Source organism: Astyanax mexicanus, chromosome 1, assembly GCF_023375975.1.
Source record: "Astyanax mexicanus isolate ESR-SI-001 chromosome 1, AstMex3_surface, whole genome shotgun sequence".
Lineage (NCBI taxonomy): Eukaryota > Metazoa > Chordata > Actinopteri > Characiformes > Acestrorhamphidae > Astyanax > Astyanax mexicanus.
This window is the reverse complement of record NC_064408.1, coordinates 57,601,137-57,618,031: the sequence shown is the minus strand read 5'-3', so window position 1 is coordinate 57,618,031 and position 16,895 is coordinate 57,601,137. Positions and strand designations below refer to the sequence as shown.

Here is a 16,895-nt window from a genome sequence, read left to right as displayed (position 1 = left end):
ATATATTAGAATGATAGTAATGTGTAACCCTAGTTGCAGCCGCAACCTTTAGAAGATAATACATCAGTTATAGTCAAAATCACACTGTGAACTGATTTAAATCTGTTAGGACTGTGGACTGAGTAAGGTGAGTAAGGTTGTAATGATACGTGTATTTTTTTCTGAAATGCCACAGTGCAGATGTTATAGTTCGGTAGTCTGTGAGTGGATGTAATGAGAAACCTTAGACTGTAAACTGGTAATAACATGCCATGTATGCTGTTCTGAAAATACAGAAGCTAGCAGTGATTAGATACTATCACAGTGTCAGAGTAATTATAGTCTGGAAATGATCTGCTCAACTCCTGATAATCCGTAAGTCTTGTTGGAGATATTCACTGTAGAGCTTTGAAAGGCTTCCTTTTAGTAGAATGGCTAATGCTGTGTGCCACTGGAGGTCAGCATTTTTCTCTATGTGATTCAGACTGTGTGGAAATAGTCGCTGCTGATGTGGTGCTTTCATTTACATTTAAAAATGTTCACTGCCTCAAAGACTTGCTCTTCTTTACCTCTCTTTTCTGCTAGAGTTGAAAAGAGTTGTGGAAATTAGTCACATAAAATATGATTCATGTAGCCTGTTCATCTCTTTATGCCTGAGTTGTGCCTTATTTTTCTACGCTTACTGAGCTGACGTGCTATTTGGCGATAGGCTTTCAAAGTGGACAAAAGAGTCACTTTCTAAGCACTCCTTCTCCAGGCACTAAAAGAGAACGTAGCTCAGATGTTTGTCATGCAGTTGCATCACAATTTAAATGCGTGTACCAAACATAAGGACATAACTTGATAGTTGATTAAAAAATGGCAGATAATTTGTTGTGTTGTGTTTGTGTGGATCACTTGTGGTGGGCTGTAAATAAGAAAGCTCTGTAAGATTTGACAGGGCCGGCCTGTGGCTGTGCTGCCAACCTATGGAAAAGGCGCCTCTTTGACATTGTTTTGCCTCCTGCTATTTGGACTTCATCCAATCCTGGAACTGAAGCTGCAGTGAAATAATAAGATCCTTGTAGTGGGGCGAGCCGAGTGCGCGGGCTGGCATTCCTGAATACACAATTCTGTCCTCACTGCAGATGTCAGTGAAAATACTTACGTTTGTCCCCACAAGACGCCCGTCGAACGTCAAGCTTACGCTGAAGCCATGGGTTCACGATAGACTACTGACGGCTATCCTTTTCCTCCTTATAATCCATTGTTATTGGACTGCATTATGCAAATAAAGCCTTGGACCAATCCCAAACGTTTCACTCTGTGCTCTGAGCAGCTCTCACTACAGCTCAGATCATCCAGACAGAGTTTCTGTGGATGCTTTAATGTAAATCATCTTAGGCAAAGTAATGTTTGCCAGTCTTTAACCATTTCACTTCAGACGTCCACCCATGTGTTTTAAGTTTTTAAAGGTGTTTCTGTCATTTTGTTATCTCAGGGAAGCACAAGCGTTTTATTCTGGGTAGAAAATGATGTGCAGTGTTTTGTGTGGCCGAAAATAAAAAATGTATTTAAATAAAAAATATTTAATTGTAAAAAAAAAACAAGTATTAAATAGACTTTGCATTAAGTTTGTATTAAATAATGCATATATTTATAATATGTGAATTATACAAGTAAAACAGTAATGCCAAAGAAAGAAAATGAAAAAGTTAAATGCAAATAGAGTAGTGTAACTGTCTGGCAGGACAAATTAAACATGATTTTTGTTAGCTTCTCATAGTCATATTATGTCAAGCGTTTCCAATATTTATTTGAAAGGCGTGAAAAACTTCAAGGAATCACCCTATAATGTCTACTGTGACTGATCATCTACTAGTGAAAAAAACAGTATATATAAATAATTGCACATCTTTTTTGACTGTATCCGGACACACATTCTTTTGAATGTGGTGTAGATGCATTCGGGGGATCAGATCATAAAATCTGATCATAAAATGTCAGTGCATCCTGGGTATTTTTGGAGTGACATGGTCTGCTTACACAACAGCAGGACAGTGAAGAAGCTGGTGGAACATGTCTTTGTTTCCAGCGTTCTCACAGGGCTGAAGCACAGGTGATGAGTGTCAAACTTTGAGAGAATATAGTAGAATATAGCCTACTTCTCTCACCCTTTCTTAAAGTTCTCACACTCTGAAGTCTTTGAGAAGAAGATGAAAGAAAAAAAATCCACACATGGCAAAGGCTGAAGTGGATTATGGATTTTTTTTACTATTTTCATAGCAGTTCATTCTGAATGGCCTCAGTGTTGCATTGTTTTAAATGAGGAAAGTTGGATGTTAAACAGTACAGGCGTCACTGCATTACAAAGAAGGACTTTGTTACTGTATACTGTGATCTGCAGTGATGGACATCAGCTTTCTGCAAATTGGTCCTCATTGCAGAGAAAGTGGGTTATCCCTAAAGAAAGAAAGAAAGAAGGACCGAGGAGATTTGACAAAAACTGTTTTTTTTAACCATATTTGTTTCCAATACTGTTGACATGTGGTGCATTTTATATAATTCACTGCTCCTTCATAAATCTCTGTGTCTGTGACTTTATCGGAAAAAAATGTAGTCTTTACATCAGTTTTTTTTTTCTTCATTGAGAAGATTAAAAAGTTTGATGTTATTTTCAGGAGATCCTTGACTATACAAAAAAAATTATTTTATTTTTTTGTAGTAAATATTTTTTCTTAATACAATCTGGCCCGAGAATGCTTGACTTTTTTTTTTTTTTAACTATAAAGCCTACAGAAGGGATTGGTTACAATGCTAACATCTGGATTGTCTGAGCTGGAGTCTCACTGATAGTTGACAACAGATTGATGGCACTGTGCTGGGCTTGATGTAGGTTCTAAGTTCTGCTTTTTGATATGATGTGTTTATGTATATATGTATGTATATATATATATATATATATATATATATATATATATGTATATATATATATATACATATATATATATATATATATATATATATATTAAAATAAGCTTTAGGTTTAAGATTTAGGTCTTAGTACAAACTTAGTCTCTGCATTTTAATTGGCCTAAGTGTGCAAAATGTGCACCAGTATAGTATAGTATCCCAAAATGTTATACTCTTCTGAAGTAAAATAAATATTCAAAATACTTCATTTTACACATTATGCAATGGCACAGTGGTTTGGCGACCCTGCCTAATAAATCAATGACCTTAACTTATGCCCATCCACAACTTTTGTTTTCAGCTGTCATTTGAATGTACCTGATGATATGGCTAGGTGATAAACACGTAATTGGCTCATTCTGGCATTTCATTTGCTCACTGTGGCCTTTCCTTGTTCTAAGTTAAGGCAGGGCTTCAGCTCACTAATGTATTGCTCTGTTTTACACACCAAACATTAATACAGAGGGATGACAAAAAGCTTGCTAATGTTTTGGACAGCTTTTACAATCTTTCTGGATGACAAAAAAGACAAGTTGGAACTAAATGTAAAATTAACTTGTATTAAGTATTCCTCAGATGCCTCCTGCCTAAAAAGACTTGTTAGTCTGCTCCCTATGGCAGACTTGCCAGACAGCTTTTTGTAAACATTCTTACATTTGCCTCCTGTGCATGTAGCGATGTCCAGCTCAGCGGCACACAGGAGCCTTTATGAGCGCTAACACTCAGGATGCTCTGAGCGCTTCCAGCTGCGTATATTTACTCTTTTCTCACTTCCTTCAGGAAGTTATAAACTACTGGTTGTGTTTTACTGAGTAATTATTGTACAATCTGTGATGAGTGAATGCAAGCATTCAAAATTAAGTCTGTCTCAAAAAATGTTTCTTTAGATAGAGTTTCTGTAGATAGAGATATCATTTCTTCCCAGTTTAGGCTCTTGATAGTCACAGAAAGAAACAAAGAATGATATGACCCCTATAACTGACTCTTGATAATGGGCTTTGTGATCTTCTACACAAGTGCAGTGCAATCTCAGTGTCCTTTTTTCTGCTTGTAATCCAAATATTCAGTTTTCACATGACATCCTGCCATTTTGTGATCCACTTGTATCAACACCCACTAACACACCACCATCATGTCTGTGTCACTGCAGTGCTGAGCATGATCTACCATCCAAATAAAATCTGCTCTTTGGTGGTCCTGTTGTATGGTCAGCATAGCAGATAAGATGGCACAGTGTGTGTATAAACAAGCAGGTGATAGTAATATTCTGACTCGACTGTGTGTGAACAGCCTAATAAGTCCTTTGTCTACGTTATCCCAATACATATTTAAGGAACGTGCAGATCATGGTTCTTTATCATGGAGCACCTATTTGACATTACAGTGAATTGAACACTAATACTGGCATAATGAGAATAGTGAAGTACATAATAATGCCGTGATCCTTTAAACAAAGGTGCCATCTGTTTAAGGCCAGGGCCTTTGAAGATGCCTCAACTTTTTAATTTCCTCAGGGAAATGGCCAACCTGTGTGAGTTCTTAAATTGCTCAAAGCGTGGGAGGTAAAAATGTATTATCTTCGTTAGTAGACAATGTCCCTGAAGATCTGGACTGAGTACCTTCGTTCAAATGTTCTTCAGAGAGCTCTGCTGGCTTAATGGCTTTGAACCGCTGCTCCAGCTTTTGATTGTTGTTTTCTCTCCTTCCTGAAGCCTTTAATTAAGACCTTGTCTGTCATCCACCTGGAATTCTAATTAACCACTGGTTCCGGTGTACATTGTATATGACCTTTCCATGATGCTGTTTGAAGCGCATGTTAATCTATTGAACTTATTGACTGCAGACATGGTATCTCATTCACAGGCATAGTGATGTATCCTCGAGAGCTCCTTCATTCACTCCAGGGTTTTTTTTTTTTTGTTCCTCTTGTGAAAACACAGTGACATTTTTGGTTCAACACCACATCAGAAACATATGCAAATGCTTTGAGCCACCAGCCGTAGCTTTAATATTGTAAAGTGACACAGTGCTTTTGCTTTTTTTTTTCAACATACCTGATTCAGTCAGATCATGAACACGTATATTCAGAGTGTCAGTGTGTGTGTGTTAATGTAGGGAAACTGTTAAAATGTGCAGGGAAAGCAGTGAGTGGTCCAGCGGTCTAAAGTTTTGCCACTATAATCGGGAGATTGCTGGTTCGAATACAGGTCATGTAGCTTGCCACCAGCTGCCAGAGCCCTGAGAGAGCACAGGTTCGAGCATTAGGTGGCGCTCTTTCCCCTCATCACTCCTAGAGTGATGTCGATCAGCACCATGTGCCTGTGAGCTAATGTATCCGAACCGAGTCGCTACGCTTTCCTCTGAGTGAGCTGGCTACTCAGAAATGCAATTCAAAAAAAGTTTGTGACTGACTGTGTTGGAGAAGGCATGTGCTAGTCTTCATCCTCCTTGTGTTGTGGCATTACCAGTTGAATGGGTGGGACAGTCGGCCTAGCTAAATTGGGAGAAAATGGGGAGAAAATTTAAATAAATAAAAAAAATGTACAGGGCAGAGTGTCTACAGAGTAAGAGTAAGTAATTAGATTATTAGATTACTGATAACTTATTAGTTATTCCTAGCCTTGTCTTCTAATGAGTGAATCCTGGATGAGTATAATTAAGCATTATAACTGTTTTAGGTCAATTATCTGATAAACTTATTGCCACATCATTAAGGTAGGACCACTTTCTCCAGAAATGTTAGCCAGCATGTTTAGGGTTTTGTATGAATTTGCATGTCATATTATAGGCTGCATATTATCGCTGTCCTATGAAAAACACTTATCTCCATTTTTGTCGATTTTTAGTTTACTACATAATTACAGTCCCTTACACTGTGCCAAAATTTCTTGATGAACGGACCAATACAAACTCTTCAAAACTATCTGAAATCTTTTTTTTTTTACATTGACTTCCATTGAAAGTTTACAAAGTTTTTTCTCTCTCCTGGAAAGTTGCTGTTTTGGAGATAAGTGTTTTTCATTGGACAGCGACGATATGGAGCTGACAGTCAGTCAGGGCTCTTGTTGTTCATCAGTTCTGTTCTGCTAGCATCACTTCAGCAGCTGAAAATTTAAATTTTCATGGCTCTCTTCTTTTGGGATTTTCTGACTTTCAGGTCGTCTCTATGGCATGCAGACTGGAATGAAACTGGACAGTAAAACTCCAGAATGTCGAAAGTTCCTTATGAAGCTAATGGATCAGCTGGAGATGGTAAGATGTGTCCTTAATATCTGCTTTTATAGTGGGACTTATTGCTAAGTGCCCTGAAATGTTTGTAATATGTTATGCTGTGAAGCCTTCCGTGTAATAGCTTCATGTAAAAGCAAACCAAAGGCTCGAGAAGTGAGAGAGGCATTACCTTGAGAATGGTGGTCAGGAAGCATTAATTGACATTAATTGACCCTAATGTTAAGAGCATTGCATTCCCATCCCAGCTGAAAGGGCCTTGTTTATTGGTCTCCATGCAAAGGGTGAAGAAGGCTACAATAGAATAATGTTTGATTTTATGCTGAGGGATTGTTATAGACATTTTGGTACCAATTAGGCCACTCTAGGGACCCTGCTGTCTTTGGAGCCTGGCTTCTACTGTTGCTTTAGCCCAGTTTATTAAATGTCACAGCAGCATAAATCCACAGCTGGAAAAAGCTCCTGCCAGCCTTGTGGCTGTGTGTACAAAAGGTTAAGCTAAGTTTAGTTTAAACACTATCTAAGATTCAGCTTCTGTGGGGGATAGGCATTTAATGTTTTTTTTTTTTTTTATTACAGTTGCGAGATAAAGTAAGGGAAACCTTTGAAATGATCGATTGCTGCATTTGATTACTAGTAAAATGTTATTTGTGCACGTTGGTAAACTTGGAAAACATTCACAGTGCAGGTATTTATTTAGCAGCAGTCAACACCAAATCTGGGATGCCTTAAAAAAGTTATTTTTTAGTTAATTGATTTATTTGATTGATTGATTGATTGATTGATTAATTAATTGACTAAATTTACTTCATTATCAAAAAATACACAGCACTGCACAGCAGTCATTACACACTTTAAATCATAGAGGGTTAAAAAAAATAAACCCTCATTGTGCCAGGCAGCCTTATGTATTCATTGTAAGCACATTTTGTGTTGTATTTTGGTACATAACTGTGTGTTGACAGGAGTGTAAACCTCATTAAACGATTGTGATTTGTGCCAGAGTAGCCCCTCAGTAGCCTAGTTCAGCTCAGAGTAGACAGCTTTGTTTACACCATGTTGGAGCATTTTTCACACGGCCGCCATTTTTTTTTTTTAAGTGAGGCTGTGATGAGGAACTGGAAGTAAGACCATACTCAGCAATGGTGTGGACCACAAATCTTCAGCTATTACCACGTTTTGCTATAAATAATGTAGAAATACGGGTTAAAGTGAGATGTTGAATACCAAAAGCAGTTTTGCTAAAAGGATACAGCAACTGGATAGAGGGGTACATTGGTAATATTTCGAAAATAGGTTAATGTTTTAGCCACCTTTATCTAACCTAGCTAATTCTAGCTAGCTAACTGGCATGTACAAACATTAAAATACTGTTAAGAGCTTAAAGGTTTATGAATGTTTGTTATACATTCTTGTTTGTAGTCTAAAATAAAAAAAAGTTTGCTCTGTTCGTTTATCACTTAACACATCATGGAAGTAGCTTACATATCTGGGAGGGGTGTAACGGTACATGTATTCTTTACGAACCCTCACGGTACGAGGATCCACATTATTCTAAAGCCTAAATATGTAGCATGAAGACATACCAGCACCGCTGATTAAACTCGCTGTTCTGCTCCTGCAGCGCCCCACAACACTTCTGGTATTCCTCCCACCCCAGCCTCATGTTCGTGCAGTTTTTCAAAGAGGCGATTGACATAAAACAAGCTCATTGGGTGCCAACAATCTTAAGCTGGTTCACGGTGCCTCCTGGGACCAGTTGTCCGTCCCACTATTGATGCATTTACCACTGCTCACAGCAAGCAGAGCTGCAGTCTTGATGTGTTTGAGATGGTCTTAGTCAACTGTCCGGCTGTAACAACCTGGCTTTCGCTAAAAGTCACTCGTGCTTCTTTTTTTAAACATTGACTGTGAGAACTGATTGTTCATGTACTGTTTTTTTTTTTCTCTCAGCAGTACAGAATTTCTTTAGTTACTTGTTTCTTCTGTACATGAGGAACTCTTAGAAAATCCCAAGGAATCTGTGTGCAGCAACATGATCTGTCACGGAAGCTTTTAATTCAGTCCACACCAGCAAGAACACATTCAGAACATGTTTCTTTCCCAGCTTATGATTTTTTGTGTGCTCACTGTCCACTGTGTGTGTTTGCACACTGGTCTGTATGAGTGTGTGTTGACTGCACAGATGGACTCGGACACAGATGGTGATTGTCTTTGTCTTTGCTTCTGCATAAGTGTTGGTGTCTCTGATGTGCTGGACGTTTTTGTTGGGACAGCTAATAATTTAATTAAAACGTGAACAGTGTGGCCATTCAGGTGCCTGAGTTCCACCTGTTGAAATGTAAGCAGTATTTGCTTTACTGGTTTTACAGCGAAACCCAAGGCTCTCTAGCAGACTGTAACATCACATGCCTGTGGCCATGGACCAGCTGAGGTTTCAGGCTTTGGACGATGGCCATTACAAATTTCAGTGCAGACTTGACCACTGCCACACTGCTGCAAACTGCCTTACATAGAGAAGAGAGTGGAAATTGCAGATTTTTTAAATTACACTTTTTCTGTTAATTAGTGCACTTTATTGAGTTGTTTTGGAGTATACCAGTATGGTAGTGTAGTAATAATTATAATAATAATACCACCTTAGTGGCAGGAGAGAATAAAGTCTGGGTGCCTGTTTTTATGCATCTTGAAATAAGGTGGGTTAAAAGCTTTTTTTCTACAAGGATAAGATTGACATGGATTTCAGGTCAGTGTTGGCATGTTTTTGCACTCTGATTTGGGATGTGATTTTGGCACTCTGCTTTTACAATTTTAGTAGAGACTCAACAAACAACACAAACACAGCAGTAGTGTATGTTCTAAAAGGCGAGAGCATTGCAATGCAGAGCACTGTTTTACAGTAAAATAGAATTAAACTTTTAATTTTCGCAAAGGAAGGGTAAGCTTTACACTGTGTTTAACTAACTGATTTTCTTCTGAACATGATCATGTGTTATGTGAGGATGGCTCTACTAAACTTGGTGAAATGCAGTCAAAAATGTTTGGAAAAATTAATAAGTAAGAAGCTTAAAAACCAACCAAAACTACTCCCTAAAGTTATGTGATAAAATGATAAGGTCTACTCTATTTTTCAGGAAAAGTGTGCATGAGACCCTGTTTAACATTTAGGGTGCTATTTTGGTATAGATGCCACAGTTTAATGTCCATATGTTCTATGTATTATACAACATATGAGTTTTAGCCACTGTCTATACACCATACTATGGAATCCTTATTTTACAAATTCAACAAAAGGCATTGCTGTAGACTGTATAAGAAGCCACAAATTTCCTTTTATGTATTTTAAAGTCAGTAATAGCCTAAATGGCAGTCAAACTGGTCGATATTTATATTACATGCACTACAAAAATAAAAAAAAGGCTAAAAAACAAAACAAATCAGTCCAGAATGTAACATAGCACACATTACATTCAAAGTAAATGTTCTGTAATACTAATTAACAAAGCTTACATTTTGTTAATTCATTTTGTTAGATGTTAGGTATGGACCGATACTTAACATTTAAAATATCATGATTTATTTAGAAGATTTTGATATTGAAGTTTATGTGATATCACTCAACCCTGTATTCAGCTCTGTACTGGCTGATGGTAACTGGTGTCAGTGTCAGTGCTGACAGCAGTAGTACTCATTCCAGTTTTCACAGAAAGTGATGGGCCATTAAATGTCTTTTATCTGAATGATTGAGCTACAAATCAGAGTTGTTGGATATGGCTTTCACTGAGTTTGAAAAACAGCTCGGCACATGAGTCCACTAATTGTGCATGGGCAAGTCTCCAGAGAAGCCTCCACGCTTCAGTCTGTTAATTACGCTGCGCTGCTGGAGGGGAATCAAAGTGGCCGATGCATCCCAGGAATCGATGAGTCATGGAAACCCGGGCTTCTGAGAAAAAAGCCTTTATCTCATATTTGTCTCTCAGTGGTGCTGTACAAGCCCTCCAATTTCATGGTGTTACACTTCACATTTCAATATAGTGTGAGCTCAGTTTAGAAACACAGAGGAATGCTGTGCATTCTTCACAGTGATGAGTGTTTGACTGTATTGTAACTATCATACTTTATGTTTTGTTGCAGATGAAGAAGGATCTCAGTGACAATGATTCCATCACTCAGGAGCTGGTTGGCCATGCCCACATTGAGAACTATGCCTTAAAAATGTTCCTCTATGCTGACAACGAAGATCGCTCTGGCCGCTTCCACAAGTAAGCCTGGAGTCCATGAAAAACAATTCTTAAATCAAAGTTGATTTTGGAACTCGTTTATAAATTTTCCATCCATCAAGTTTTATTATTATTATTGTTTACATTTTAGTTTTTATGCAGTTTCCTTTCACTGAACCGTAACACCAAATAATCCCACAGTCTCAGTGGCAATGTATTCTGCGAATGGACGGCTGAGCTAAAATTAGCAACAAAGGATGACTGTGTGCAGGGCTATTGCCTGGGAGTGAGACGGGTGTGGATTAGCCAGGTGTAGTGTTACAGGTCACGGCGGCATAATGAGGCTGTTGTGGGCAGTGACGTCACAGGCAGGGCTGGGCTGGTTAATGAGCGCCAATGAACTGAATGCCTGGCAGAGGTTTAGTCCCTAGGTCTCCTAGAGAGCCACTGCTCAAGGCATTTTAGCTGCTGTTTTGCGTATGAGTGCCTCATATTTGTATTTTTTTTTTTTTTTTTTGGTTAATCAAACCAAACTAAAACTGGTTAATCATTTTGTTTACAAGCCATGTAAGAACACCTCTCCATGCAAAGAGGTCCTTAACATACAGATGTTAAAATTTAATTAGGAATGTAATTTAAAAAATATCAGGTTGACATCTTAAAGAAAACTTTGTGAGAAAACTGCTTAAAGAATTGCTAGTGGTGCTCCGAATTACAAAAGCAATATGCATGTTTATTTTATTATTGCTGAAAATGTTGTCAAGTAAGCTGAAAAAGTAGACTGTTGTTGCTCAGCTCAGTATACTAAATATCTGATTACAGTAATTTCCCACACATTCACAAGGATGCCTTATCCTTAAAGACTTATGTAATACCCAAATTTGAATTCTATATTGCACAATAACATGGTGTTTATAATGTTAATATTTATGTAATAATACCTGAACTTCTTTGCTGTGAGAGCATGATTAAATGCAGTTAATTCTGTTATTTCTGAGATTCAGCTACATTTTCAATAATAATATATAATACTGGTAATACATTATATTTTATAATACTGCTTTTCAGGAAACTTAGATTGTTCAAATAACTTGTGTGCTAAAATGTCAGTGTTATACAGGGCTATATTATAACTGACAGCTGAAGGGATTTAATGCCAGCAGTACTATGCTGTTACAGCAAAGCCTAAAAAAACACAACTTTGAATTTAGAAAATGTATAATTTATAATTAATTCATAAGACATTTAGTTATTTGAGCCTGAGTACATTCTCTAAATAAGCCCCACCTCCTCCTGGTTTGCTTTTCTTTGTCAAGCTGCAACCAGATGCCTTGTTGACATTAGATCAATTGAACGATGATTTTCTTTTTTTTTCTGAGCTTTAAATATCTGTATATACAAATTATTTTTTTATTAGTATGCATGTTTTGCTTACTATTCAGTTGTCTTTTCTCTCTTATATTTAAATATATAAAAAATGTATACAATTTTACTGGTTATACATTCCTAACTAGGTAGTAAATAAATTTGTATTTTGGTCACTTATTGGTCAGTGGTTTTAATATAAAGAAATAAGCAAGTTTTGTTCCGCAAAATATATTTATCTGATAACAAACAGGAATAGTTTGTCCATTGATTGTCTTAAATCCACAATTCCCCGGCCTGTTAAGGAGAGAGACATAATTCATATCCAATTACACCGACCTTTTGTTCTCACCAACAATAACTATCTTCTCAAGGGTCAAGTACCACAGCTCGTGCGTGCTGCCTTTTTTGAGGAGAATATAATAGGAGCAGCAATGTCCGCTTTGTCAGCGGCTTTGTATCCGAGTCACGAAGAGTACAGTTCTGAGAAGAACAAAGTTTTGACATTGTGTACCCAGATCCACTCTTAAGCCCTTTATCCTCCATAAGAAAATGTGAAGCCCATTAGAAAATGTGAAGTTCATTCACAACAATGGGGAAGGTGGAGTTCTGAAACATTTTACTGCCACAGTGATGGATTATAAAATGTAGAATGTTGTAGTAAAAGAGAAGCTGAGTCAGAAAGCACTTGGTTTACCATTCAGTCTACATCCCTCCAACATTTTTAGACATCATTTAAAGCTTGTAGCTGACCTTGCACAAACTTTAGTGACTTCCATTAAAAGTTAAGAAGCTTTATTCTCTGGAGAAGTTGTTTTAGATATGGGTATTTTTGTGTTATAGCGCACAGAGGGTGTCATTTAAAATGTGCCTAGAACTGTAAGAGTGACAAAAAAAGTTATTCTAAAAAAAGATTGTCCACTTTTTTTCACAAAAGGTGGGCAGATTTTCATTCCAAACAAACTTTAGCACTGCTGATTCTGCTTGTTTGTAGACTGAGAACAAATGATTAAAACTTGATCAATTGAGCTGTTGCTGTGAAGCTGCCCTGGCTCTTTCCTGATAAGATTGAACAGCCCAATCTAGAATACTGTTAATTACCAATCTACATCCCACTATAGTATATTGGGTGTGTGCATCTTAAATAAAGAGATTTTGAGAAATGGCAAGAAAGTGTGTGCTGCAAAAACAAGCAGGTAGCCAGCCCCCTGTATGTATTTTACATTGGCTACAATTCCTGGTTGTGCTTTTGGTGATTCAACTTGTTTTTTTGACCACAACAGACTTTCAGGGAATGAAGAATAGGAATCGAATAAGGTGTGAGTGTGAGTAATTCATCACTGAATGGCAACAGAAAGGAACTGGCTGAAAGAGGGACTGTGCCTAACTTTGTGGGTCACTGAGCTGAGAGTGCCCAAAGGAAATTAAAAAAGCTAAGAAAACTTGTCAGATAATTGATATTTAAACAAGAAAGCTAGTCTCCAGTGTCAGTGGCAGAAACCAATATGCAGGTGACATCATTACCGTCTAAAGTAGGGTCTTTATTGGTATCATACGTAGAGAGGAAAAACATCAAATAAAACCACATTCAGACGGTACCAACGTAAAGCCAACTGCCCACTAGTCAGGATTACGAGAAATAGGCTAGTTTAATATTCTGTTCCCGTCCAAGAAAATAAGCAGAGAAACCAGACCTATGTAAACAAGCAGTGAATTTAATGTTGTGTAATTTCTAGGGGGTGTTTAGGTAAAGGTTTATGGAAGCTGACCTTCCTCAGCTTCTCAATATGCCAGTCTTGCTTTCCACCCTCTGAAACTTCTAACAAGGCTTCAGTTGAAGCAGAGCCTGTGCATGTCAGAGGCCCCAGGAAAGCTTGTGTTTTTAAGGTCCTGTTCTGACAAGCTTTCCTGTGACTCGCCTGCCTTTTACGATTCGTCCGGTTTGCACACTGTGTCTTTGAACACAAACTGTTCCTTTTTGCCCCTTCCTGCTGACCCCCAGTTCCAACATCAGAGCCTTGCTTAGATTTCACATCGGAAGTTCAGTGACAGGTTTGTTTTGGTCTAATACTTTTCAGCAACATTTTCTTTTGATGAAAGATCACATTCATCTAAAATTAGCTGCCCTAAGTGATGATTTTATCACTGTTTTCGGTTCAGCTAGAGTTTCGTTCAAGGGGAAAGAATGTTATTTAGACGCTGATACACTGTTTCACCAGGCTGCTCCAGGTATGCTGAAGATTAAAGTCTCTGCTCTGCTTCTCAAGTGAATTAACAAACACACCCACTCAGTGTAAGTGATTATAGTAAAATTCATGGTGACAGTACAAAGGAAAAAAGCACTGCCTTGTGTCAGTAGAAATTTCAGCTCTTGTTTGAGGGGTTTGCTAAATAAATCTATTCAGTGTGTTTTACTTGGGTGAGCAAAATGTAATGAGATACTGTCATCATCAGTGTGTTCAATTACCTTTTAGTGCTTTCTGACCAAATTGATGTTTCACTAATGTTTCAAACTAAAGGTTTGGAGATGTCAGTGGTCGAGGGTCTGTCCAGTTAGATGTGCAGTAACAAGCAGCTGATTTTATTTTACTGAATTTATTTCAGTGCAGTAACAAGTAGCAGAAGAGACCTTTTACTTATTTAAATGTTTTTTTTTTCAGTGTTGTAACACGTCCCTGATTGAACAAAATCCCATCACATGATTTTAGTTAAAGCGCTGTAACTTGATTTGCTCTCTTCTGATCTCTTTTCTTCTCAGAAACATGATCAAGTCTTTCTACACTGCAAGTCTTCTGTTGGACGTGCTGTCTGTGTTTGGAGAGTTGTCAGAGGAGGTAAGCCTGAAATCAAATTTTGCAGTGCAAAAAAATTGATCTAATCTGTTCAATAGCCTTAAGGACCATTTCCTCCAACTTTTTCTCTCCTTTATCTTGCTGTTAGCTTCAGCAGCATCATAATTCAGTCAGTTTCAGGCTTTATCATTTGCAGTATGCCAAGGTAGTCAACACAGTGGCCCAAAAAAACGTTGCCCAGCTAGTGTTTTGACTGTATAATGGCAGTGTGACTTAATAATCACAACAGCCTAGACCACTTAGGTCTCTTTTTTGTTTTTTATTCTTATGCTTAATATAGATATTACCTGATGCTGCTGGCTGATTAGATAATTGGATAAATGAGTAGGTGAATAAACCTTGCTATTAAATTGAGTGTATATATAGCTCTGGAAAAACTGTTTGCATTATTTGAGGTCTGAAAGCTGAAAAAAATGGCAATATTTTTATTTGGAATTTAGTAGAAATTTTGTTTGTAGTTTATAGAATAAAACAACAATGTTAATTTTTCTCTAACATTTACCTATAAATAGCAAAATCAGAAAAAAATGATTCAGAAACTGAAGTGGTCTCTTAATTTTTTCCAGAGCTGTATAGGATTTGTTAAAGGACAAGTGAAGGGTGGTGACTTGATTCCACATAAAGAAGCTGATTTTCCTGAACCAGTCGCAGAGCACTTAATATACTATTATTATATACTTTATATAATATTTGTGTTCAAAGTTTCATTGCCAAAATATTATTTAAAATTAATTATAGTCAGTCCCAGTTCCACCTTCAGATTGACTCACAATGGCTTACAATGACTCAATATAAAACTCCAATGTCTTAACCACTGAAATCTTACTTTTGATTCATTTCTAAATCTTGAAGCATATTCAGTAATTTGTGTAAATTAGAACAACTGTTAAACCAGTATGTAAGTAGTTAATGTGTGAGGAACCGAAATGTGGAACGATTATACAAGCCCTCCAGTTCACTGGGCTAACTATATTCAACATCACCTGGAAAACTGCGAGCGAAAAATGGAAAAAACTGAGGGAAGTGCAAAAGCTCTGCCCAGGACTGTGCCTCACCACTCGCAGTGTACACAGATTTCAGCAGCACTGATTTTTGGGAAACTCGTGCCTGGAAAGTGTGGGTAATACGGGCCCACCAGCAGAGCCTCTGATGCTTTCTTTCCAGCATGCCTATTAGACCATCATTGCTTGGTTTCCATGGCTGCAAATGTCTTTCTTTCTTTCTTACTTTCTTTTTTGCTTTTTTTTTTTTTTTTTTGAGAACAGAGTGAAGTGACCTGTGTCTGAGGATGGACAATGTTTCATTGAGTGCTGTTTGCTCCCTAAGGGCCAGACATTTTCCTACTGTAGAGTGCCGATTGGGTCGACTGTTTTAACAGTGCGCCTTGTCCATGTAATGCTAACCCGGACAATGACTCCTCTGAATCAGCCCTCCATAATAGTGCTGTTTCTCTCTGAACAGGCCACAAGGAAATTCAGCCATATTGGATTACTTGTAGAAAGGGAGCATTTTGGCACAAGGCTTCTAGAGGATGTATAAGTAGGTCCTGTGGGGTGAAAAGAGCTAAAATAAACTTTTTTAAGGTAAAAATATTGCAGTTGTCAAAATATGCATGAGTCAGATATTAAGCATCTTGACTGATCGCCTGCATTTGGGGGTGAGAGATAAATTATACTAATTCATTTTTCATTGATCTATTCCTTTGCTGCTTTTCATTATGCTTTTACAGGGAAATTGGCAATTGAATATTGATCAAAATTAATAAATATTTAGCTTTTTTGTGTTAACATTGAAAGTATATTTCATATCATGGTCAATCAATAACAGTATAAAATTATGTTTGTATAATTATATCTGTTACACCTATAATATTAATTCTGAACGAACAACATCTAATTTAAAGCTCCCAACTTTCAAATGGTGTGCGACTCCTCAATCAATCATCTCCACACACTCAAGTGTTCACTTGGGCTGCAGAGCTGCAGAGAGGCAATCATCTCGCCACATTCAGCCCTAAAAGCCAAATAAACAGTCTTAGCTTAATCTCCTCCAGCAGCCTCCTATTGTGTGGCCGTGAGAGAGCCGTAATTGGCATGGCTTATCTTAATCATTCTCATTATTGAACCCCCACCCCTCCCGCCCTTTCCAGAACATCCAGCACAGGAAGTATGCAAGATGGAAGGCAACCTACATCCACAACTGTCTGAAGAACGGCGAGGCGCCTCAGGCCGGCCCTATTGGAATGGAAGGGGAAACATATGGTAAGTTCTGATATAATATCAGTGACCCCCAACCCCAC

The 16,895-nt window shown here is 37.7% G+C and overlaps 1 protein-coding gene across 1 annotated transcript in view; it reads left to right on the top strand.

Annotated features, from left to right (window-relative positions):
* vta1 (vesicle (multivesicular body) trafficking 1) overlaps nt 1–16,895 on the top strand; it is a 33,881-nt gene that overhangs the window by 2,706 nt on the left and 14,280 nt on the right. The window contains exons 2-5 of the mRNA XM_007245460.4: nt 6,089–6,183; nt 10,294–10,421; nt 14,503–14,578; nt 16,746–16,857. Of these exons, the coding sequence (XP_007245522.2) occupies nt 6,089–6,183; nt 10,294–10,421; nt 14,503–14,578; nt 16,746–16,857 (411 nt within the window). The remainder of the gene's footprint in view (nt 1–6,088; nt 6,184–10,293; nt 10,422–14,502; nt 14,579–16,745; nt 16,858–16,895) is intronic.